At 48.8% G+C, this 23,430-nt stretch overlaps 1 protein-coding gene across 1 annotated transcript in view; it reads left to right on the forward strand.

The window, feature by feature from the left end:
• PARP14 (poly(ADP-ribose) polymerase family member 14) overlaps positions 1 to 23,430 on the forward strand; it is a 48,821-nt gene that overhangs the window by 23,669 nt on the left and 1,722 nt on the right. Inside the window, exons 10-16 of the mRNA XM_081934016.1 lie at positions 9,087 to 9,242; positions 9,600 to 9,662; positions 16,498 to 16,665; positions 18,107 to 18,313; positions 18,406 to 19,014; positions 20,103 to 20,248; positions 22,454 to 22,628. Coding sequence (XP_081790142.1) covers positions 9,087 to 9,242; positions 9,600 to 9,662; positions 16,498 to 16,665; positions 18,107 to 18,313; positions 18,406 to 19,014; positions 20,103 to 20,248; positions 22,454 to 22,628 — 1,524 coding nt within the window. The remainder of the gene's footprint in view (positions 1 to 9,086; positions 9,243 to 9,599; positions 9,663 to 16,497; positions 16,666 to 18,106; positions 18,314 to 18,405; positions 19,015 to 20,102; positions 20,249 to 22,453; positions 22,629 to 23,430) is intronic.

Below are 23,430 nucleotides of genomic sequence, written 5' to 3' on the forward strand. Positions count from 1 at the left end.
GAATGACTTGTTCAGCAAATCCTTGATGATTATAATGTTTATCTGAGTTATTTCAGCATATGAATGAGCCACATTTTTTTTCCTTTTGGAAATGTCCTCTTCCTCACTGGGCAAAGAACTGTTCCAGTGTGGCATATGCAGTTTCAGTAGCCCTTTTGGCGGCACCTCTATTAAAATTTTGGGGACATTTACTAAAGCTTGATCATAGGTCTTCTAATTTCACCCTTTGGTAGTCATGGAAAAAATCAGCAGAGTTCAGTAGCATCTTAAGTTGTTCAAGGTGCCACTTTTAAGAGTAGCATTTCCCAGATGTGCAGACCTTATTTCCCTTGTATAGAGAATGTGCAGACTTGAATTTGAATTTTATTTGATTTCTAGACCGCCCCCTCTCCCCGAAGGGACTCGGGGCGATGTACAGGTAGCGAATTAAAAAGCCTTACAAATAATCATACATATAGTTAAAAACGAATTAAACTTAAACCCCTGTACAAATTTATAAAAATTAAAAACTAAACCTAAGACCAAAATTGAAAAATACAGGCTGGGGTGGGAGAGCTGGAATTAGGCCAAGCCGGCTAGAATAAACAGGTGGGTTTTGACCTTCTTGCGGAAGGAGCGGAGGTCCGTAGTTGTTTTCCAGGGCGCTGCTCTGGAGAGTCCAAAGAAGGGGTTAAACACAGCCAATCTGCCCAGAACTGAATTGAAAACTTTAAGCCACGCCTCTGGTGCTGACTCCCCTCAGATTTTTTCAATTCAGCTAGCCCAGTGGACGCGCTTTAAGAATTTCTCCAGTTCTAAGATTGATTCCTTGGACTCTCCAGAGGAAGAATAATTTTTTAAAACAGTATATTTAAGGATTTTTAGAGCAGGCTGGTGAGTTTAAATTTAAGTTTGTTTTTTTCCCTTTTTAATTGGGTTTTTCTCACCCTTTCGGCTCTCCTGGAGTCCGGGGCTTTGCTCTGGCTCCTGGAAGCCGCAGGCAGCTGTTGGGGGAAGCGCGTGGGTCGAAGTGCCGACGCCAGCGCTGTTGGGGCACCCCTACTGGGGGCCGATTCCCGCTGGAAGCCCTCCGTTGCAATTTGTGCTTCTAGCAAGTCAAATTGCTGCGTGGGCTTCCAGGGCAGCCATTTTGGCTTCTTCCCTCTTTAAATTTGGCGCGCAAAGCCCCGGTGAGTTCCGGCCGCCATTTTGGATTGCGCAATCTTCCAGCTTTACTTTTAAAAGTTTTTTGCCGCAGCTGCCTGGTGCCTGGCTCTTTGCAGGAGCCGCATGGAGTCAGACTTGCCTGGTGTGACCGGCGACCTGGGCCCCAATCCAAGCAAGTGATAGCGGCGTGGGATCGTGGCCTGCTGGGTCGCCTCCTTTACTCTCCTGCAGGCGCTGGGAGCGAATTCTGCTCGCGCCTAAGAAATTCCAAGCTACTTCAGGCCTTGCAGTTTCTCTGTCTCCTCAGGAGCATCGTGCTGCGGTGGGCTTTCTGGAGGTGGTGAGTGGTGGTTTTCCCATCCCCCTACTGTCCCAACCAGTGATTGTTACCATGGCAGATCAGGCCCCTGAGACTTCTGAGGGTGCCTCTTCCAGAGCCCCTGTAAGACAGGCCGGGAAAGCAGCCAGGGAGGCCATTAGAGGGAGTAAGCCTTACTCCAGGCATGGCCCCAAGCAGGGCTCAGGCCTAGACAAAGATGCATTAAGGCGACAGAAGGCCTTAGAAAAACAGTTTTCCAAAGACCAACAGCAGGCCCAATCTTCCCTTTCGGTGTCTCCTGGGGAGCCCTCCAGGGAAATTCCTCCAGCCCAGGGAGGCCCCATTTCTGATAGTGAAGAGGAAGGGGATTCCCTGGCCATGGCAACTTCTCCAGGCCATTCCATGGCTGATCAGGCTGATCTCTTTGCCTGTCCCTCTGATATGGAGGAGGGACCAGCTCCAATGGGACCCTTAGCCCCTCAACAGCCGATCCCCGGGCCCACTCAAGGGGTTCGCCCCATTGAGGACCAAGGGCCTAACCTATCCACTGAAATGCAGGAAATAATTAACAGGGCCATTTCCCAGGGCATTGAGGCAGGGATGCGAAAAGGTGGCAAGCGCACTCGCAAGACCCACCATTTGCAACCCTAGGAGGATTCCAGAGAGATGACTCCTAGCCTTCCTCCTCCGTCCCTGCATTCTTCAGTGGCCTCCGATGAGTCAGACTGGGAGGAAGAAGAGGAATTTCTTCCTAGGCAGGAAGCTGAATTCTCTGGGGATGAGGCAAGCCCCGCCAAAAAGCCGGCCTTTTCAGGCTTATTTAATTTGGATAATTTCAAAACCATTTTAGATAAGGCTAAGATCTCAACTCACATGGGGTCCACCCCCCCAGCTCAGGTGGTTGTAGACCCTGATGATCTATCTGGGGATCTCTTTGAGGAACTCATTTCGGTCCAGGAAATAGTTCCTGTACCCAAGATGTTCCTCAATTTAGTTCAAAGACAGTGGGCGCAGCCAGCTACCATGGCTACCCCCAGCAGCCATGACAAGAAGCTATATACGGTGGATGCCAGCCTGGAGGAGCTGCTCAAGCTCCCTCCTATCGATCCCCCTGTAGCGGCTCTTACCTCCTCTTCTGTGCTCCCTCCTGACCTGTTGGAGGGGCTCAAGGCTGAGGACAAGAGAACCGAAACTGCTTGTCACAAGACCCATCAGGCAGCTGCATGGGCCATTAAGTCCTCCGCTTCAGCCTCCTTTTTCTCCAGGGCGGCTCTCCTGTGGCTGAGGCAGTTGTTGAGGAAGATACCTGCCAAGGACGTTAAAGTCAGGCAGGATATCAATAAAATCATGGCAGCCACAGAGTACACTGCTGATGCCACTCTGAATGCTGCTAAGTTTGCCTCGCGTGCTCTAGCGTCTAATGTTACTTCCAGACGCCTCCTGTGGCTTAGGCACTGGAATGTGGATATGCGCTCCAAATGGAAGCTTGTTACTGCCCCCTTTAAAGGGGACAAGCTGTTTGGTGAGGTCCTTGATCCAGTCCTTGTAGAAAACAAGGACAAAAAGAAAGTGATGGCATCAGTCACCAAAAAGCCTGATCGTAAAGGTCCTGGCTCTTACAGGAGGCAGGCCTTTCGGAACAATGAGCCCTCCACCAGCTCCGCCCCCTATCATCGGGCGTATCCCCAGCAGGGTGAGCGGTCTCAGGACCATCAGTCCCTTCGAGACAGAGGTCGCCAGCAGCCCTTCTCCAAGCGGCCATTTCGGTGGGGCTCCGGCTCCCGACCCTTTAGGAGGTATAAATGACCATCACAGGTCAGCTCCCATAGGAGGGCGGTTGCAGTTGTTTCACGCCAAATGGGAGCAGACCACGTCGGACCAGTGGGTTCTTCAAACGGTCCGCATGGGTCTCACTTTAGAATTCTGGTCCCCCCCTCCCCGCCACTTCATCCGGTGTCCAGTTCCCTCAGGGTTAGTCAAAAGATCCCTCATGGAACAGGAGATAAGGCACCTCAAGGAGATCAGGGCCATAGAACCTGTCCCAGCAGGCCAGGAAGGAAGAGGGTTTTACTCCATCCTGTTTCTGGTCCCCAAAAACTCAGGAGGGTGGAGGGGGATATTAGATCTAAAGAGGTTCAATCACCACGTGACATATCGCAGGTTCAAGATGCAGTCCCTCCAGTCCATCTTGGGGTGCATCATGCCAGGCGATATACTAACGTCCATAGACCTCAAAGAGGCCTACCTCCACATCCCTATCCGCAAAGCCCACCGCAAGTTCCTGAGGTTCTCTTACGCGGGCCTCCATTACCAGTACCGGGCAATGCCATTCGGCCTGTCATCAGCGCCCAGGACATTCACAAAGGTTCTCGCAGCCGTGGCGGCTTTTCTACGGTCACGTCCGGTCAGACTCCACTGTTACCTAGACGATGTTCTCATTCTGTCATCATCGCATCAACAAGCTGTCAGCGACCTAGAACACACCATGCAGGCGCTCCAGGACCACGGGTTCACCATCAACCTGGAAAAAAGTCATCTCGTCCCCACGACCAGACTGAAGCATCTAGGGGCCGTCATCGACACCACCTCGTGCACGGTATCCCTGTCCCCGGAAAGGGTGGCCAGCCTTCGGGAGATGGTCGTTCAGGTGCAGCAGTCACGTCTAGTCAAGGTGGTTCAGCTCTCACAGCTCCTCGGCAAGATGATCTCGTGCCTGTCAATCGTGCCTTGGGCGAGACTTCACTCCCGTCCCCTTCAGTGGCTCCTGCTTCCATATCAAAGAACAAACGAAAGCAGCTCAACAAGACTGATTCCAGTTCCAGCAGAGGTATGTCGCTCTCTAAAGTGGTGGTTGTCTCCGGCCCTGTTAATGGGGTCGCCATTCAAGGAGCCAGTCAGGCTCACCATCACAACGGATGCCAGCCTGTTCGGTTGGGGGGCCCACTGCCACAACCAGCTCGCACAGGGCAGGTGGTCCCCTTCCGAAGCCGCTCACAGCATCAACTGGCTGGAGCTGAGGGCAGTCAGGCTTGCGCTCAAGCGCTTCCAGAGCACCGTTCAGGGCCACCACGTGCGCATCATGACAGACAATGTCGCCACCAAGGCGCACATCAATCGACAGGGGGGAACGCGCTCCAGATCCCTGATGAAGGAGGCGGAGCTCATGGGTCGATGGGCGGAGAGGTATCTCCTTTCTCTTCAGGCGGAGCACATCTCGGGCACGAGCAACACCCAGGCGGACTGGCTGAGCAGATCCACAGTCGACCACTCGGAGTGGCGTCTACATCCGCTGCTGTTCCAGCAACTGTCCCAGAGGTTCGGCCTCCCGCTGGTGGACCTGTTCGCCACCGCGGCCAACGCGCATCTTCCGCGGTTCTTCACAAGGTTCCACGACCCGAGGGCGGAAGGAGTCAACGTGCTGCACGGCCCGTGGCCGAAAGGTCTGCTTTACGCTTTCCCCCCGCTACCTCTTCTTCCCAGAGTCATCAGGAGGATCCTAGCAGAGGAGGCGGAGGTGCTGCTGGTAGCACCGTACTGGCCCAGGAGAACCTGGTTTGCAGACTTGGTGAATCTTTCGATCACACCACCGTGGCGGATTCCTCCACAGGACATCTCTCTCAGCCAGGGGGCCCTTCAACATCCAGAACCCCAGTGGCTGCAGCTGGCCGTCTGGCACTTGAGAGGGATCTCCTAAGCAGAGGCAAGTTGTCAGACAAGGTGATTGGCACCATCCAAGCGTCACGACGGCAGTCCACGACGCGCATCTACGACGCCACTTGGAAATCCTTCGCCAGCTGGTGCACGGCTCATGGTACGTCTGCGCCCCTTGCTTCGGTTCCTGTCATCCTGGACTTCCTGCAGGAAGGTTTGGACAAGGGCCTGGCACCTAACATCCTGAGGCGCCAGGCGGCAGCCCTGTCAACCATCCTCTCAGTTGAGAGCTACGGATCTCTTGGCCGGAATCCGACCATCCGCAGTTTCCTCAGGGGAGCGACCAACCTGAGACCCCCAGTGGTCCACAGATACCCATCTTGGGATCTCAATGTAGTGTTGCGGTCCCTCATCGGGCCCCCGTTTGAGCCCATTAAAGACGGCCAGTCTCAGACACCTCACATTCAAGACGGTTTTTCTGGTCGCTATCACGTCTGCTCGTCGCATATCGGAACTGGCTGCCTTGTCAGTCAGAGAGGACTTGTGTCTCATTCGTAACGACAGAGTAATCCTGAGGCTGGACCCTTCCTTCATTCCGAAGGTCAATTCCTGGTTTCATCGGGCGCAGGAGGTGGTCCTTCCGGATTTTTGTCCGCATCCTCGGCACCCGAGGGAAAAGCGCTGGCACATGCTGGATGTGCACAGGACTATTCGCAGATACATCAAGCGCACGGCCAGTTTTCGGAAATCCGAATCTCTATTCGTCTCCTTTCAACCAGCTTCTCAAGGCAAGAAGGTCTCTTCATCTACCATCGGGGGATGGCTGCGAGCCTGCATTGCGCTTGCCCACGTTTTACAGTCCGTTCCTGTGCCTCGCAATATCACAGCACATTCGACTAGAAGCGCCGCCACCACAGCTGCCTGGTCTACACAGGCACCGATTGAAGAGATCTGCAAGGCGGCCACCTGGACTTCTCTGTCTCCATTTGTCCGAAATTACAAACTGGACAGTTTTGCATCGGCGGAAGGGGCCTTTGGGAGGCGTGTTCTTCAGGGCATCCATACCAGCGGAGCGACCCTGATGGCTGAGCCTTCCCGCCCTAGTGACAGTTAGCTTGGGCATGTCCCTTCTTTGGACTCTCCAGAGCAGCGCCCTGGAAAATGACCATTGTCTTACCTGAAGGGTCCTTTTCAGGGCGCTGCAACGGAGAGTCCACCCCGCCCTGGGGTCTATTCTCCGCTGGTGTTTGTGAAGTCACAGTGTTGTTTGTTGTTTCTGTTATTGTTGTTGGACTATTTTTGACTTGTTCCATATTAGACTTCCAGTTGAAGTTTCAGCGCGCAACTGTTCCACGTCTTCATTGAATAAATCTGAGGGGAGTCAGCACCAGAGGCCTGGCTTAAAGTTTTCAATTCAGTTCTGGGCAGATTGGCTGTGTTTAACCCCTTCTTTGGACTCTCCGTTGCAGCGCCCTGAAAAGGACCCTTCAGGTAAGACAATGGTCATTCTAATATCAGGGGGAAGGTCATTCCAGAGGGTCGGGCCCATCACAGAGAAGGCCCTTCCCCTGGGCGTCGCCCGCTGGCACAGCCTAGTGGACGGCACCCGGAGGAGTCCCTCTCTGTGTGAGCGAATCGGCCGAAGGGATGTATGGGGCAGGATACGATCCCGCAAATAACTAGGCCCTGTGCCATGGAGCGCTTTGAAGTTGATAATCAGCACCTTGAAACGCACCCGAAAAGCTACAGGTAGCCAGTGCAGCCCGCGCAGGAGAGGTGTTACGTGGGAGTATCTAGCAACTCCCGAGACTGCCCGCGCGGCTGCATTCTGAACCAACTGCAGTCTTCGGGTGCATCTCAAGGGGAGCCCCATGTAGAGAGTGTTACAGTAGTCCAGCCGGGATGTCACAAGCACGTGGGTGACTGTGCGTAGAGCGTTCCGGTCCAACAGGGGACGCAATTGGCGCACCAGGCGAACCTGGTGAAACGCCCCCCTTGCCACGGCTGTCACATGGTCGTCCATTGACAGCTGGGCATCTAGGAGGACGCCCAAATTGTGTACCTGATCCACGGGGGCCAGATGTTCGCCCCCAATGGCCAGTGATGGAATCAGCTGGTTGAACCGGGGTGCCGGTAGCCACAGCCACTCCGTCTTGGACAGGTTGAGCTTGAGTCTGTTACTTCCCATCCAGATCCGTACGGCTTCCAGACACCGGGACATCACTTTGACGGCATCGTTGGGGTGGTTCGGGGTAGAGATGTACAGCTGGGTATCATCCGCGTACAGATAGTAATCTACCCCGAACCCACGAATGATCTCGCCCAGCGGCTTCATATATGCATTGAACAGGAGAGGCGAGAGGACCGACCCCTGTGGCACCCCACAAGTGAGCGGCCTCGAGGTCGACCTCTGCCCCCCTGCCAATACAAATTGCACTCGGCCAGAGAGGTAGGAGAACCACCGCAGAATGGTGCCCCTCACCCCCAGCCCCTCCAGTCGATGCAATAGGATACCGTGGTCGATGGTATCAAAAGCCGCCGAGAGGTCTAGTAGGACCAGGATGGAGGAGCAACCCCCATCTCTGGCCCTCCAGAGATCATCCACCAACGCGACCAATGTCGTCTCTGTGCTGTGGCCGGGCCGGAAACCGGACTGGCGCGGGTCCAGATAATCAGTTTCCTCCAGGTGGCATGGAAACTGTTGTGCCACCACACTCTCTACAACCTTCGCCAGAAAGCAAAGGTTGGAGACGGGACGGTAGTTGGCTAACACAGCTGGGTCCAGGGAAGGCTTCTTGAGTAGGGGCCTCACCACCGCCTCTTTCAGGGCAGCCGGCAAGAACCCCTCACTCAAAGAAGCGTTAACTAACTCCTGGAGCCAGCCTCGTGTGACCTTCCAGGATGCCAGTACAAGCCAGGAGGGACACGGGTCCAATATATATGTGGTGGCTCGCAGTCGCCTACGCAGCCTGTCCATATCGTCAGAAGTAACAGAGTCAAACTCCTCCCAGAGTGGAGCCTCAAGACCCACCTCTGACGTCCCCTCTAGCCCACTAGTAGAGACCAACTTGCTTCGAATCTGAGCGATTTTGTCCTGCAGATACTCCCCAAATTCCTCTGCTCTACCCTGCAAAGGGGCTTCCCGCGGCCTCTGTTGAAGGAGGGAGCGGGTTACCCCAAACAGGGCGGCAGGGCGGTTCCCTGCGGACGCAATAAGGGTGGCACAATACTGACACTTGGCCACTCTTAACGCCACAAGGTAAGTCCGTAAATGGGCTCTCACCTGTGATCGGTCAGATTCAGAGCCTGACAATCTCCATCTGCTCTCTAGGCGTCTCTTGCGGCACTTCATCACCCTCAGCTCCTCGGTAAACCAAGGGGCCTGGGTGGTTCGCTGCCGCAAGAGAGGCCACAAAGGTGCAACCCGGTCCAAGGCCCCGGTGGCTGCACTATTCCATGCAGCCACTAGGTCCTCCATCCGGGTGCGGGTCAGGGCTACAGGAAATGGCCCAAGCTCCGTCTGGAACCTATCAGGTTCCATCAGGTGTCTGGGGCGGAACCATCTTGGACATTCCGGTTCCGCCTCCCCGCGATGGGGAGTAGCGGCTGGGAAGTCGAGCCGGAGAAGTGAGTGGTCTGACCATGACAGGGGTGTAATAACTAAATCCCCTACTCCCAGATCACTCCTCCACTGGCCAGAGACAAAGATAAGATCCAGTGTGTGACCTCCCTCATGTGTGGGGCTCTGAATTACCTGGGTCAGGTCCATGGCTGTCATGGAAGCCATGAACTCCCGAGCTACCTCGGATGTCTCCCCTACCGATGGCAAGACCTTATTGGATACCAAAAAAATGTTTTTTTTAAACTGAATATTGAAATAGGTATATATATCTTTTACAAAGAATAGGAGGATAGTGCTCAATCCAGGGATATAAGTGCTATAACTCAATCATAGTGTTTCTTTTCTCAGTCACAGGTTCCTACGGATCCCTTTCTACCTCAGCTTTAGGGAGTAATGAAATGCAGTTTGGATCCATTACCTTCCAGTCAGTGACTGGAGATATTGTCATGGAAAAGACAGATGTCATTGTGAATGTGACCAATGAAAACTTTTCATCCAAAGCAGGTACTGAATTTCAAATGAACATCTTCTGAACATTCTAATAAGCGAAGTGCTCATTCTTGGCGAGACAAAAAGCTATTTGGATATGCAAAAGTTTGTTTGCATGTATGTGAATGAATGAGAGGGAGAAATGAAGATTCATTGATTTAAAACTATTTTCTTGTAAGCAGAGACAGTATTTCAGAGTATTGTGGCTCGATTCTTTTGGATATATTAATGCAATATCTAACTCAATCCCCACCTCACAATTTCTAAGGAATTTTCTTGCTATGAAATTTTTGCAAGCAAGCAAAGGTTGTGTTTTAAGTTCACTTTTTACATTCATGCATACTCCTCCCCCATTTTTTCATTTCTTTACAGGTGTCTCCAAAGCAATTTTGGAAACTGCTGGACCTGAAATTGAAGCAGAATGTGCAAGACTTGGTAAGGTGCAACAAGAGGTCCTTTTTGGTTAGGTAATGGGGGATTTGGGGAATTTCAATTGCCAAATATAGTTTGCATGGTATTTCTTAGATCATTTAATCATAGTTCTGAATACATTTGTCAGTACTATTCTGTAAATGGGCTCTTGTTGTTGTAGTAGAGTGTTGTTGAGTGAAGAAAGACAGGATATAATGAAGCTGTGGATAATTATTTCTAAATCTGACTAGTTTAGGAAAGGTGGCACATAATGTACTAGCTTGGCCTTGCTTACTGTCAGTAAATCTAGAGACAGCTGAGGAACACTCAAGAAATAACTAATAGATTGCAAACTAACTCTTTTAAGGGTTGCAGCTTCATCTCAAACAGGCTAAGCCTCAACACCAAAGACTAGTTTTCTAGCAATATCTCTGGTTGGGATTTATTTTCAGCTCTTTCTTTCCAATCAGCCCATTATTGGACATAGGTAAAGTTTAAGAGCATCCTATGGTTCTCCTGTGCGCTGCTTGGGGAATCCAAGCATGGGTTAACTTTGTCCATTAGCCTAGAGACTGAGTTATGCAAATTAGATGACCACGCCTCCTCTGCCTGGAATATTCAGTTTTTTAACTCAGTCCAGCCTGAAGAGACGCAATTCTAATCTTCTCTAGACTAATCGACAAAGTAAGTTAAAAGATTTGGATTCCTCTAAGCCTGGATTTACTACAACCTTGGAAATGAATAGAGGAGCTCATTTAGCAGCTCAGCCGAGACGCTGATCTCCGGCAAAGCTTGCACAGCAGGAGGTTGCTGTTTACTCCTTCGGCTGTAACAGAGGCTGGTTCGCCGCCTTTTTTAGCCGCTTTGCTGCGCTCAGGGGCTGGTTCGCCGCTCCGTTCCGCGCTTTTAAGGGAGCGATTCACTTTGCGAAGTGCGATCTTTCTCCCAGTCCGATGCAATCGGTTTCTGCCTAATTTCGCTGCTCTCCGCTGCTGTTTGCACAGCGCTGCAGTCAAGCTGCATTTTAAAAGTCCCGCCTGAATGGCGGGCGCCATTTTGGATTGATTTCTTCGCGCGCTTTTGCATGGGGGAAGGAAGGCGGGGCCTTCTTTTCCTCCTAATTAGCGGCGCTGCGTCAACGGCTCTCTCCCACGTTTCTCACTTGCCTGGTTCTCTCGGCTAGAGATAGTTCGTTGCAGCTGCTTCTCAGTGTTACTGCTTGCCTTCGTTAAAGGTGTTTTGTGAGGAGATTGAGCTTTTTCGCTTTCATTCGCATTTAGTATGGCAGAATCCACTAATTCTGGAGGTATTGTAAACACCACCAATGTGGCCCACTCTGAATCCGAGGCTGATGTTCCCCCCAGGGTGGGTAGGGCCGCAACCAGGGCCTCCACCCATGCTTCCCGGGCCTCCTCTGCAGCCCCGGACAGGGTCCAAAGGCGCAGGGACAGAACCAGGGCACCATCTAGAGCCCCCAGGGTGGCCAATCCCTCGCCTCCGGTGCTGACTCCTCAGGGCTCCACACCGCATTCCCCCCCTGCTTCTCCTGGCAATCGAGGCTGGTCTCCAGACCTCGCCTTACCACAGGCCCCATCTGCCAAGGAAGGAGGCTTAGAGGGCCAGTCTTTCCCGGTTTTGCCAGCACAGGGCGTGGCTTCGGCCCAGCCCAGGGCTGGGCCTTCTGCAACCTTCACTCCCACGGCTGCAGGCCTCAGGCCTCCGGAGGGACAGGAAATGGGCCTTCACCCAGAATTTTATCAAATGATATCTGATGCCATTTCGAGGGGGGTGGATGCAGAGTTACAGCGTAGATCCAACTCCCCCAGGACCTCGTTAGTGCCTAGGGAGGCTTCCACTTCCCAGGCCCAGCCCTCCTCACCTTTTCCCTCTGAATATAGTGAGGAATCGGCCTTGATGGAGGAAGGGGAGGTGTTAGATATTGAATTATCCGATGATGAGGGCATTCCAGTGGACCAACCCTCCTCAGGGTTATTTCGCCCAACCTTATTTAAGTCTTTATTATATAAGGCCAAGGCTACTACTAACATGGGCGGTTCCACCACCCAGGATAGCACCGCTGTGGGATTGGATGCCACGGAGCGCCTGTTTGCAGAGCAGGTTTCAGAACAGGAAGCTATTCCTTTTCCCAAGCTCTTTAGCGACGTTATTCAGAAACAGTGGGCGCAGCCCACTGCTGTGGCCCCTCCTAGCAATGGGGACAAAGAATTATACATCTCCACTCCGGAATTGGAAAAGATTCTCCAATTTCCTTCTGTGGATGCTCCCATTGCGGCCCTGGCCTCCACCGCACTCATTCCTTCGGAGATTTCTGAGGGATTGAAGGCTGAGGACCGCAAGGCCGAAATGGTCATACGTAAGACACATCAAGCAGCGGCCTGGGCCTTACGTGCCGCCTCTGCGGCGTCCTTCTTTAATCGTACATCTTTGGTCTGGCTCAGGCAACTACAAGCTAGGCTTGCCCCTGATGACATGAGACTTCACCAGGATGTCACAAAATTGATGGCGGCTCTGGAATATTTTGCGGATGCCACTCTTAACGCGGCCAAGTTCGCTTCCCGAGCCGTAGTTTCTAATGTAGCCTCTCGTCGCCTGTTGTGGCTTCGCCATTGGCAGGCAGACGTTCGTTCTAAATGGTGTTTAGCTTCCACGCCCTTCAAGGGTGAGGCCCTGTTTGGTTCCGTTCTTGATCCTATTCTTATCGAGACTAGGGACAAACGTAAAGTCCTTCCTTCTGCCACCAGACGCAATGATAGGAGACAGCAACCATATAATAGACGCCAGAACTTCAGGGCTGGGGACTCGGGATTCACCACCACTCCTTACGTTCCCCAATATAACCGAGGCAATCAAGCTCAGGATAGGGGCCAGGACCGCTTCGGTTCTAGGGATAGGAGTCGCCAGCAGTCCCAACCACAGGCTCAGTCTAGGCGGCCCTTTCGAGGGGGCGGTAACCGGTCCTTTCGCAGGTACCGGTGACTCCCAGGGGGAGGGGGCCATAGGCGCTCGGCTTCTGGCCTACGCTCATCAATGGGCGGAGACCACATCCGACGCCTGGGCCCTTCAAGTAGTGAGGCAGGGCCTCACTCTGGAGTTTCTGTCCCTCCCACCAAGACGCTTCATCCGTTGTCCGGTACCCAGGTGCCAAGAAAAAAGGCGCCTAATGAACGAAGAGATTCAACACCTCCTGTCCATCGAGGCTATAGAGCAGGTTCCAAAAGGGCAGGAGGGGCTAGGTTTTTATTCAATATTATTCCTAGTTCCCAAAAGCTCAGGAGGATGGCGGGCCATCCTGGATTTAAAGCGGCTCAATCTCTTCATACAATATCAAAAATTCAAGATGCAGTCTCTCAGAAGCATCTTAGCATCCATACGCCGCGGCGACCTGATGACATCAGTCGACATAAAGGAAGCATACCTCCATGTTCCGATACATCAGGCCCACAGGAGGTTTCTCCGCTTCCACTATGTAGGCCGTCATTTCCAATATCGGGCCCTGCCTTTTGGCCTATCATCGGCCCCTTGCACGTTTACCAAGCTCCTCGCAGTTGTGGCAGCTTCGCTTCGCACAGTGCCCATCCGGGTCAACTGTTACCTGGACGACATCCTGCTCCTGTCCTCAACGCGGGCCCAGGCGGTAAGGGACTTGGAAGTCACAATGGACACCCTGCGCCGCCACGGTTTCGTCCTGAACCTCACCAAGAGCCACTTACGACCAACCACGTCGTTGCTCCACCTGGGCACGATCATCAACTCCGGGACGTGCGAAGTGTTCCTGTCCCAGGACAGATGGCAGAGCATCTGCGCGCTGGTGAGTCGGATATCATCTCAAAGACTCATTCCCTTGGCCACTCTTTCCCAGTTATTCGGAAAGATGATATCGTGCATCGATGTGGTTCCTTGGGCCCGATTCCACTCTCGCCCTCTCCAGTGGTTCCTGCTACCCTTCCAGAGAGCTCACACAAGCCACACCCAGATCAAGGTGCGTCTACCACCCAAGCCACTCCGATCCCTCCGGTGGTGGGCTTCTTCCAAACTCCTCAGGGGGAGCCCGTTCAAGGAGCCGGATCGCATCCAGGTGACAACAGATGCCAGTCTGTATGGGTGGGGAGCCCATGTACTGGATCGGGTAGCACAGGGCCGATGGTCCAGCCAGGAAATCAACAGCAGCATCAACTGGCTGGAACTCCGAGCCATCCGGTTGGCCCTTCTGGAGTTCAGGGACATTGTGTCACACAACCACATTCTAGTTCTGACGGACAATGTAGCCTCCAAGGCCCACGTGAATCGTCAAGGGGGCACCCGTTCCAAGGCCCTGATGCTGGAGGCGGAGAAGTTACATCACTGGGCGGAAGCCAGACTGCTGTCATTGAAGGCGGAGCACATTTCAGGCGACTCCAACACGCAGGCGGATTGGTTGAGCCGAGCGACGGTCGACCAAGCGGAATGGCAGCTCCATCCCTCCCTCTTTCGGGAGCTAACTCACCGGTTCGGCACACCGCAGGTGGATCTTTTTGCCCAGTCTTGCAATGCTCAGACAGCCAGATATTACACCCGGTTCCGAACTCAGGGGGTGGAGGGCACGGATGCTCTACGCAGCCCCTGGCCGCCCGGCCTACTGTACGCTTTTCCGCCACTGCCGATTCTCCCTCTGGTCATCCAGAAAATACTTTCGGAACAGGCGGAGGTTCTCCTAGTGGCGCCAATGTGGCCTCGACGTCCCTGGTACGCTGACCTCGTCCACCTGTCCATCAGCCGCCCTTGGCGCATCCCGGACAACCAGATCCAGCTCAACCAGGGGGCTCTCATTCATCCGAATCCTCAGCTCTTGCAGTTAGCTGTGTGGCACGTGAGCGGGCTAAGCTGACCAGTCTTCATTTCTCCAGCGCTGTCATCGACACCATTCAGGCGGCCCGCAGGCCTTCCACTACTCGTATTTACGAAGCCACGTGGCAGGCTTTCTGCAGGTGGTGCCGTCGCAATACCATCGTTCCGACCAGAGCATCAGTTCCCCAGGTCCTCGATTTTCTACAATCGGGCCTAGAGAAGGGATTGGCACCGAACACTCTACGCCGTCAGGTCGCCGCTCTGTCCACAGTCCTTAGTGGCGGTCGGGCCCGGTCGCTAACTCAACACGCGCGGGTCAAGGCTTTTCTGAAGGGTGCCTCCAACATCCGGCCTCCAACTGTCCACCGTTATCCTACCTGGGATCTTCCGTTGGTACTCAGGGCGCTTACATCTTCGCCTTTTGAGCCCATCCGCTCCATCAGCTTGCGACTACTTACGCTCAAAACAGCATTCCTGGTGGCCATTACTTCTGCCCGGAGAGTTTCGGAACTGGCCGCTCTCTCAGTTCGGTCTGATCTTTGCATCTTCCATTCCAACAGAGTGGTTCTCCGTTTGGATCCATCTTTCCTGCCCAAAGTCAATACCTTGTTTCACAGGGCGCAGGAGCTTGTCCTCCCAGACTTTTGCCCGCATCCTTCTCATCCGCAGGAGCGACAGTGGCATCATCTGGACGTTCGGAGGACCCTTCGTCGCTATGTGAAGCGCACGGCTGCATTCCGCAGGACAGAGGCACTCTTCGTCTCATTCCAGCCTTCTTCCATGGGGCAGAAAGTTTCCCCCAATACCATCGGACGTTGGTTGAAAGCCTGCATCGCACTAGCTTATGACTCTCAATCCCGGCCGGTTCCCAGACGCATTACTCCTCACTCCACCAGGAGCGCGGCGACAACAGCGGCCTGGTCCACTCAGGCTTCGGTTGAGGATATTTGCAGAGCAGCCACTTGGGCGTTGCCGTCCCCATTCATTCGGCACTACAAAGTGAACTCTTACGCTTCGGCTGAAGCATCCTTTGGGCGGCGTGTGCTACAACAGGTTCTCGCCTCCTCTGCGGGTCCTGACCAGCCTACTTCCCGCCCTTAGGTCAACTGCTCTGGCATGTCCCATGCTTGGATTCCCCAAGCAGCGCACAGGAGAACGACCGTTGACTTACCTGAACGGTCCTTCTATGTGCGCTGCGAGGGGAATCCAATCCCGCCCGATGATTGGGCTGGTCCGGGTCGTCTTCTCGTGACTTTTGACTTTTGACCTTCGTATTCTGGACGTGACTTATATTGGACGTGACTTATGATACCTTTCGACTGCCGTCGTGACTGACTTGACTTACCTCTCCAACGGCTGTCCTTCGTGCAAAACTGAATATTCCAGGCAGAGGAGGCGTGGTCATCTAATTTGCATAACTCAGTCTCTAGGCTAATGGACAAAGTTAACCCATGCTTGGATTCCCCTCGCAGCGCACATAGAAGGACCGTTCAGGTAAGTCAACGGTCGTTCCTTGGAATTAGATGACAAGGAAGGGAATGTTGATGTCAGAATAAGCATTCTGATGGCAACATTTCCAAAACCTTCCCCTAGCTTCTGAGGGTCACTTCCCACCACAATGCCAGAATATTTATGAAGACTTAGGAGCAGATTTTGGAAAGCGTCAGAAACTGCTTATCTAGCTAGCACTTCTGATGTATCACAGTCTTTGACCATCAGTAAAAAATGCAGAGGAAAACATCAAGGGTTTTCCTTATTTTCTCTGCATGTGCCAAAGAGCTCACGAGAGGGTTATATTTCTACAATTTGACTTTAAAAAGAACACCCCATTTTTCCTGCACTGTGCAAAATATACCTTTGCAGTAGGCCACAAAGGGCGAGCTGTTGTCAGACAGAATTTATAGTTGGGGCTCTTCCATAAGACATGTATTTATAGATACTGTACCTCTAATGAATGTAATATACTGTATTACAAAGACAGTTCATGGAGAAGTTATCATTTTTATTTTTCCAGCCTCGCAGCCTCACAATGGATTTGTAACCACACAGAATGGAAAACTGCCCTGTAAAAAAATTATCCACCTGGCTCCTTGCCCCAGCATCAAAACTCAGATCTCCAAAGTGCTTCGGGAATGTGAAGCAAAACAGTATGCCTCTGTAGCCTTCCCTGTAATTGGAACAGGTTTGTATCCCCCCCCCCCCCGATAATCATTTGTGCTTTTCCAGAATAAAGTTTTCATTAATGGGGAACCTACGTCCTGAATCCTAGTGACAGTTTCCTAAATTAGCTCATTGTTAGAAAATGTGAACTGTTGCAATGGATTTGCCATACTAAGCTAGCATCATATGGACAAGTTCCAGTGTTCTGCTATGTATGAACATGACAGAGGAGATGAAATTCCTTTGTATTCCATCCTTAAAAAGGAAGTAGGCTCCACCTCTGACCTTCTGTTTCTTAATATCTCCTTTGTGACTTCTGTTCATTTGCGGACAGCAACCCTGGTGTGTTTAAGACTTTGATCAAAGGCTCTTAGGGAATAACAGAGCTGTAGGCTATACTTAGAAGTTGAAATAACATCCTGGAAGAAAGCAATGGTAAACTCTTCATCTATTGCTCTTTAGAAAACTTCATGAATGTGTCCGTGAAGTCCGTAACACATTTAAGAAACATTAGGGGACTAAAACTAACATGGTAAACAAATGCCCAAACAGAGAAGTCCTTGGAGAAGAAAAAAGTCCCACAGATTTTTCATGAGGAGTTTATAAAGTTGTCTGTTGAATTTTGAGATTTTTGTTAGAATAACACAAAAAAATCTGTGCCAAGATGTTGCAATTTGTTCTCCACTGCTTGCATATTTTTGTGCAATGTCACAGTGAACTTATAGAAGAGATGGATTGGGGATTGAAATCTAGATTTCAACATTTCCCCCAAGTAGACACCCATTGCCCCCACTTATTTTGAATCCTAAACACTCTGCATGATTGTATGTTGCATCGAGGTCCTTGGCCTCTCATCCTGAAAACCATAAAAACTGAGGTCCTGACTACAAAAGATCTGCCCACTCCTGTACATCATTGGATGGGGGCTTTTTTTGAGGGTACTGCCAATGACTGATCCTTATCAACTTCTCCAAAAGCAAAGTGTGAGAATAGAGAGCTGGTTCTTTGGGCATTTCATCGGGAAATGGTCGCTAAGGAATTCTGGGAATTGAAGTCTACAGGTCTCAAAATAGCCAAGTTGGAAACCCCTGCTCTAAAGGCTAAGCTTAACCCCATTGATGGAAGAAAGGCAAGAAGTAAATTAGATACACGGTACATGCCTATTTTATAAGGGAGATAGGCAACATTCGGCTTGACTGATTGCCTGTTTTAAAAATGAACATGTTGATTTTTTGGAATATATAAGGGTAAAGCTGTATAGCAAAAGTTAGCAACTCACAAGTAGAGAACCAATTGCCTTCCAGATGTAAGATTCTTGTGTATCCTTGAATCATAGCTTGAATAACAACAGGGATGATGAAAATTGTAGTTTGATATCTGAAGGGCCATAGGTTGTCTATCCTTTGAGTCCTTCGTTGTACTAAGTATATTTTGTTGGGTTTTGTCTGTTGCATCTGATACAGGTCAGGGAAGAAGGAGTCCTGATGAAGTAGCTGAAGAAATTATCGATGCAGTGGCTGATTTTGCAGGAAAAGACTTGCCTGGATACTTGAAACTTGTTAAAGTTGTTGTCTTTCAGCCACATATGCAAAAATCCTTTTCCGCCATTTTGGAAAATAAAAAAGGACAGCCATTGCCTACTTCCGAATCTATGTTTTCTAGGTTTAAAGGCAAGTTTAAAGTGTGGGGTTCATTTACTGTGAATGCTTTTCCATTTTTTCCCGTTGAGTGTGCACTTACAGAATTTCCCTTTTGCTTATAGCATTTATAACTGGTAAGAAGTCACCTGCTAAAAAGAAAAGTTTTATTGCATTGGAAAAGAAGATTGAGATGTCAACATTTGAGTTATGTGGCGAAAACAGGAAAAAAGTGGAAGAGGCTGAAGCCTGGCTAAGGAAATTGGTTTCCAAGGAACAGATAGAAAATCGCATTGTTGATGACTTGATAGACATGTTTACTGATGCTGAAATCAAGAGACTGAATGATCTCCAGAAAAGATTGCATATTGTCATTCATCTGAACAGCATGGAGTCTCCTCCTTTTATTTTGTTATCTGGTATCCCCCGGGATGTCCTCACTGCTTTCACAGAAATTCAGAACCTCTTAAAAACACTTAAAGCTGACCAGGAAAAGAAATCCAAGGCAGAACTTGCTCAAGTTTTGGTTGAGTGGCAGTATTGTGCAAACGGAAATGTCTTTGTAGCTTTTGATACATTTAGTAACCTTGATTTAGAAGATGCTAAAATCAGTAAAAAGAAACAAATTCAGGTCCAGATTCAGGGTCAGAACTACACAGCTGACCTGAACAAAATGTGTGTTGTAGATAGCCAAGGAAAAAGCATGAAAATTAAACGTATTGGAAAGGATGAAGGTAAGGAACATCTTAAATAATTGGGGTTGGATTAGTGGCTAGATTACTGTTTTGGTCGCCTCTCAAAAATATCTTCCTCGGGATTTAAAAAGTGTGTAAATGGGGTAGGGCAATAGTACAAAACAGGTGAATGTGTGTGTATCACTAGGAACTTAAAAAAAAGTGAACAGACCACTTGTATGATTGGCATCAAAATATGACAGTCAGTTCCATACTACATCTGCAAGACTTGGTCATGTGTAGAGCAGGTTTTCTATCTATTCATTTCCCAGCAAGAACTTTAGGCTTATTTCCACTTTTTGGTAGAAATTGACAGTACAGGAATCTTTTCCCCAAAGTGAAGGAAGCAAGGAATAAGTTGATATAATGTCTAGAAACATATTTCTTGACTCATATAGGAAGATGACTTGTCTTCCAGACTTTGGAATCATCTTTATTTCTGAGAAAGTATTTTATTGTAAGCACTTTAGGTATATTTGTAGTATTTAAAAATCGGGACAGGAAGCAGTGGCTGAGAGCATCTCTGAGTAGATGGTTGTTGAGTATGTCTTGAAATTGAAAGTCCACTACATTTACCAGTTTCTGGGGGGGAAATCTGTAACGTTTGCAAAAATATAAATTATCTTAATTGATCCGTATTTTTTAAGTGACAAAAAACAATTCCTTACCCTAGAAATTGCTCTTGAAACAAGAAGTACTCTAAAACCATTTGAGCAGAACACAAATTTCCAAGTTTACCAATAGTTTCCTTTTTTGGAAGCAAAGTAGAAAGAAAGGGAAAGTGGTCAGTTATTGGAGGAAAAGAGTCAAAAGAAATGTGATTTAGGAGTGAACAAAATGAAAATAGAGAAATAGTTGTTTGGAAATAACACTTAGAACTCATGCTACTTAGTTTGTGAGTGCTGAGAGGACAGAATGAAAGAAAGTTATCCTATGCAGAGATGCCAAGCCACTGTGAAGATTTTAACACTAAATGTAATGTTTAGCACAAGAGGAGATAATTGTGAATTCCCTTGATTTCAAACTTATTCATAGTTCTATTTTCTGGTGGGTTATGTCACTACTTTAACAAAATGTTTATTTTGCAGAGAAACTATTAGAACGCCTTCCTGAACATTGGGAAGATATGAAAGGAAGCCATGCCAAATTGGTTCCACTACAGCCTACAGCAGGAGAATATAAGGACGTTGAAAAAATATTCCGGATTGGCTGCCCTACATTCAGAATTGAACAGGTGACATTTGATCTGAGCTTAAGGAAGCAAATAAACCCAACACACTTTCCTTCTCCTATTTTCCCCAAAGCAAGAATCCTATGAGATGGGTTTTGGCTGAGAGAGAGTGACTGGCCCAACGTCAGCCAGCAGAAAAGGGCCACTTTTGCATTTTCCACAACTTTATATCCTGTAGAACACCAGTGGGTTCCTGTTTTGAGTTATTCAGTGATGTTGAGTATCAGTGACTGGCTGCAAGATTGGCTCAAGAGTTGGTAATACCTTCAAATGGGAAAAGAATTAAGTAGAATAATCAGAGATGGGTTCCTACTGGTTTGGTTCTCCCGAACCGGTAGTTCTGCCTTCAAACAGAGAGCGAACCGATTCTCTGTTTTTGTTAAAAGAGGGCCCGTCCGCCCACCCACCCCTAGGTTATGCTTACCTTTATTCAAGCTTCTGAAGCCCAGCTGATCCAGGGCGGAAGTTTGAATTGCTGCCCCTCAGCTGTTTTCCCTTTTTTTGGACCAATTTTCATTCAATTCTGCAAAGCAAGAGCTCAGCTAACTGGCTAGGCACTCAACACTGAGTATAATGTGCAATATCCTGAAAGTGAGAATATTCAGATATACCCTGTATCTATATCACTGGAGTGTAAAAGAAAGGCAGAAAAGAGTTAGAATAGCTAGGAAATATGTCACTGAGTTGAAGTCAATGTCCATACTCCTCCTCAATTTTACAATCTAAAAAATAGATTTAATCTTAAAAGGCTTTTATCTGGAGGTCAGGTAGTAAGAATAACATGCATATACCACTCCATAGTGCTTTACAGCACTCTTTGAGCAGTTAAAATGTCACATATTGCCCCCAATAATCTGGGTCCTCATTTTACCAACCTCGGAAGAATGGAAGGCTGCGTCAATCTTATCAGAATCGAACTGCAGGCTGTGGGCAGAGTTAGCCTGCATTATTGCACTTTAACCACTGCTGCCACCAGGCCGCCTTAGTTTGGAGTCTGTGTTGCATTAGACTGTTGAACTCCTCTCCATGCCCCCCATGGTTCTTGGTCTGCTACATCTTACTTATGAACTGGGACATAATGCTTAACAGCCCTTGCTCACACATCCTTTCTCCACCATCAAATGTCTTCTGATCATAAAGTACACCAATATTGACCATTGATACTGGTGCTGCTGTCTTAGTAATTTCTGTATTTCCAAATGGTGGGTGTAATAAACCTAGTTGAACAGTGGTTGCTTTTGCACACATTTGACCCATTTTGAGTTTAGCAATAGTAAAAGTATTCTAAAGGGAATATAATTTTCTGAATCTTGCTGCTCTGATATTTATGAGGAGCACTTTCTGAAGTTCTTAAGCGGATACGATAGCAGTGATGTCACTGGCCAAAAATAAGCCATCAAAGAAATTGCATTTACCGCTAGTCCTCAACTTACAATAACAATTGAGCCCAAAATTTATGTTGCTAAGAGAAACATTAGTTAAGTGAGCTTTGCCCCATGTTCTTGCCACAGTTGTTAAGTGAATCCCTGCAGTTGTTAAATTAGTAACACGGTTGTTAAGTGAATCTGGCTTCCCCATTCACTTTGCTTATGAGGTCACAAAAGCTGATCACATAACCTTGGGATACTGGATCCGTTATAAACATGAATCAGTTGTCAAGCATCTGAATTTTGATCTTGTAATCATGGGGATGCTGAAATCGTCGTAAGTGTGAAAAACTGTCGTAAGTCACTTTTTTCAGTGCAGTGAACTTTGAATGGTCACTAAATGAACTGCTGTAAGTCGAGGACTACCTGTATTTTGCCTGCAGTGAACTACTGAGGATATTAGGCATACAGCTTGTGCATATCTTAATGACATTTATAGATACATTGCTTTTTGCACAAGCATTTTTAATTTTAACAAAAACAGTAGTGATATGGGCAGTTAATTTAATAAATAAATAATAAAAATAAACATGTTCTGACACTTCTTGAATAAAGACAATGCAGGGGACAACAGGATCTTTTTGGCAAGTAGTAACACGTAAGAGACTCTCCCTGCCAAGTCTCCATCGCGACCTTTCTTCTCAAGACGGTTTATTTCTAATCTCAGCATAGTCACAAAAGGAAGAATGACAAAACTCACGGGAGATGAATGTAGATATTGTATGGTGGGGAATGATACTGGTAAATGAATAATAACGTTTTACATTTGCAATCTTTGTAGATTGAAAGGGTACAGAATCCTTACCTCTGGCAAGCCTATCAAGTCAAGAAAAAGCAAATAGACACACAAAATGGCCATGAAAACAATGAAAAGGTCCTTTTCCATGGGACTCCCCATTCCACACTGGTGCAAATTTATCAGACTGGCTTTAACCGCAGTTATGCTGGAAAGAATGGTAAGGTCCTTCCAAGCAGATGTAAGGAAATATGACATAAAGCACACTGTTTCAAAAGTGTATAAACATCTTTAAAAAGCAGCCTAACAGCATCCCCTGTCGTGCCCTTCCCTCTTCCCCCTTTCCCTTCACTTCCCAAGTTTGCGTGGTTTAGTGAAAAATGTGGCTTGTTTTTTTTTTAATCCTATAGAAAAAAAACTTACTGAAAGGAATATACTGTCAAAAAGAAAGCAGAGATTAAGTCTTAAGAGCTTTATACCGTCACATCCTTCTTCAACAAAAACTTATTATAAGACAGCATTTAGAATCAAAAGTGGCTGATACAATGATAAAATAGATACTTCATGAAAGTATTAAAACTGTCATAAGACAAAATTGCTACAAACATCTTATTAAACACACTGGGTTGGTTGCATAGCCCCTTCTGGGAGCTGTGCAGACTCGACACATAGAGAGACTCACATAACCAGCTGCATTTCCACACTGGCCAATCTGGTAAGAAGAGTTCATATGCTGTTTTATTTTCTCTCAGGTGAATTTTAAGTCCATCAGGTTGACAGCTGGGAGGAAAAATAGTATTCCGTTTCTATCCTCTGAGTCAATAGGATTGTGACTGCTGAGTGCTCGGCATCTCATTCTGCTTAGTGGATGGATTGTGGGAACGAAAGGCCCCAATGCCCTTTTTCAGTTTTGAGGAGAATGGAAAAGCCGGGTCTTTATTTTTCACGAAAATGGTAGTGGTGACAATTCAATTTTATAACTGCCTCCTTACAACGTTCTGTTTGCACTTCCTAAAATGAGG

Source organism: Natrix helvetica (assembly GCF_964273705.1).
Source record: "Natrix helvetica genome assembly, chromosome: 1".
NCBI lineage: Eukaryota > Metazoa > Chordata > Lepidosauria > Squamata > Natricidae > Natrix > Natrix helvetica.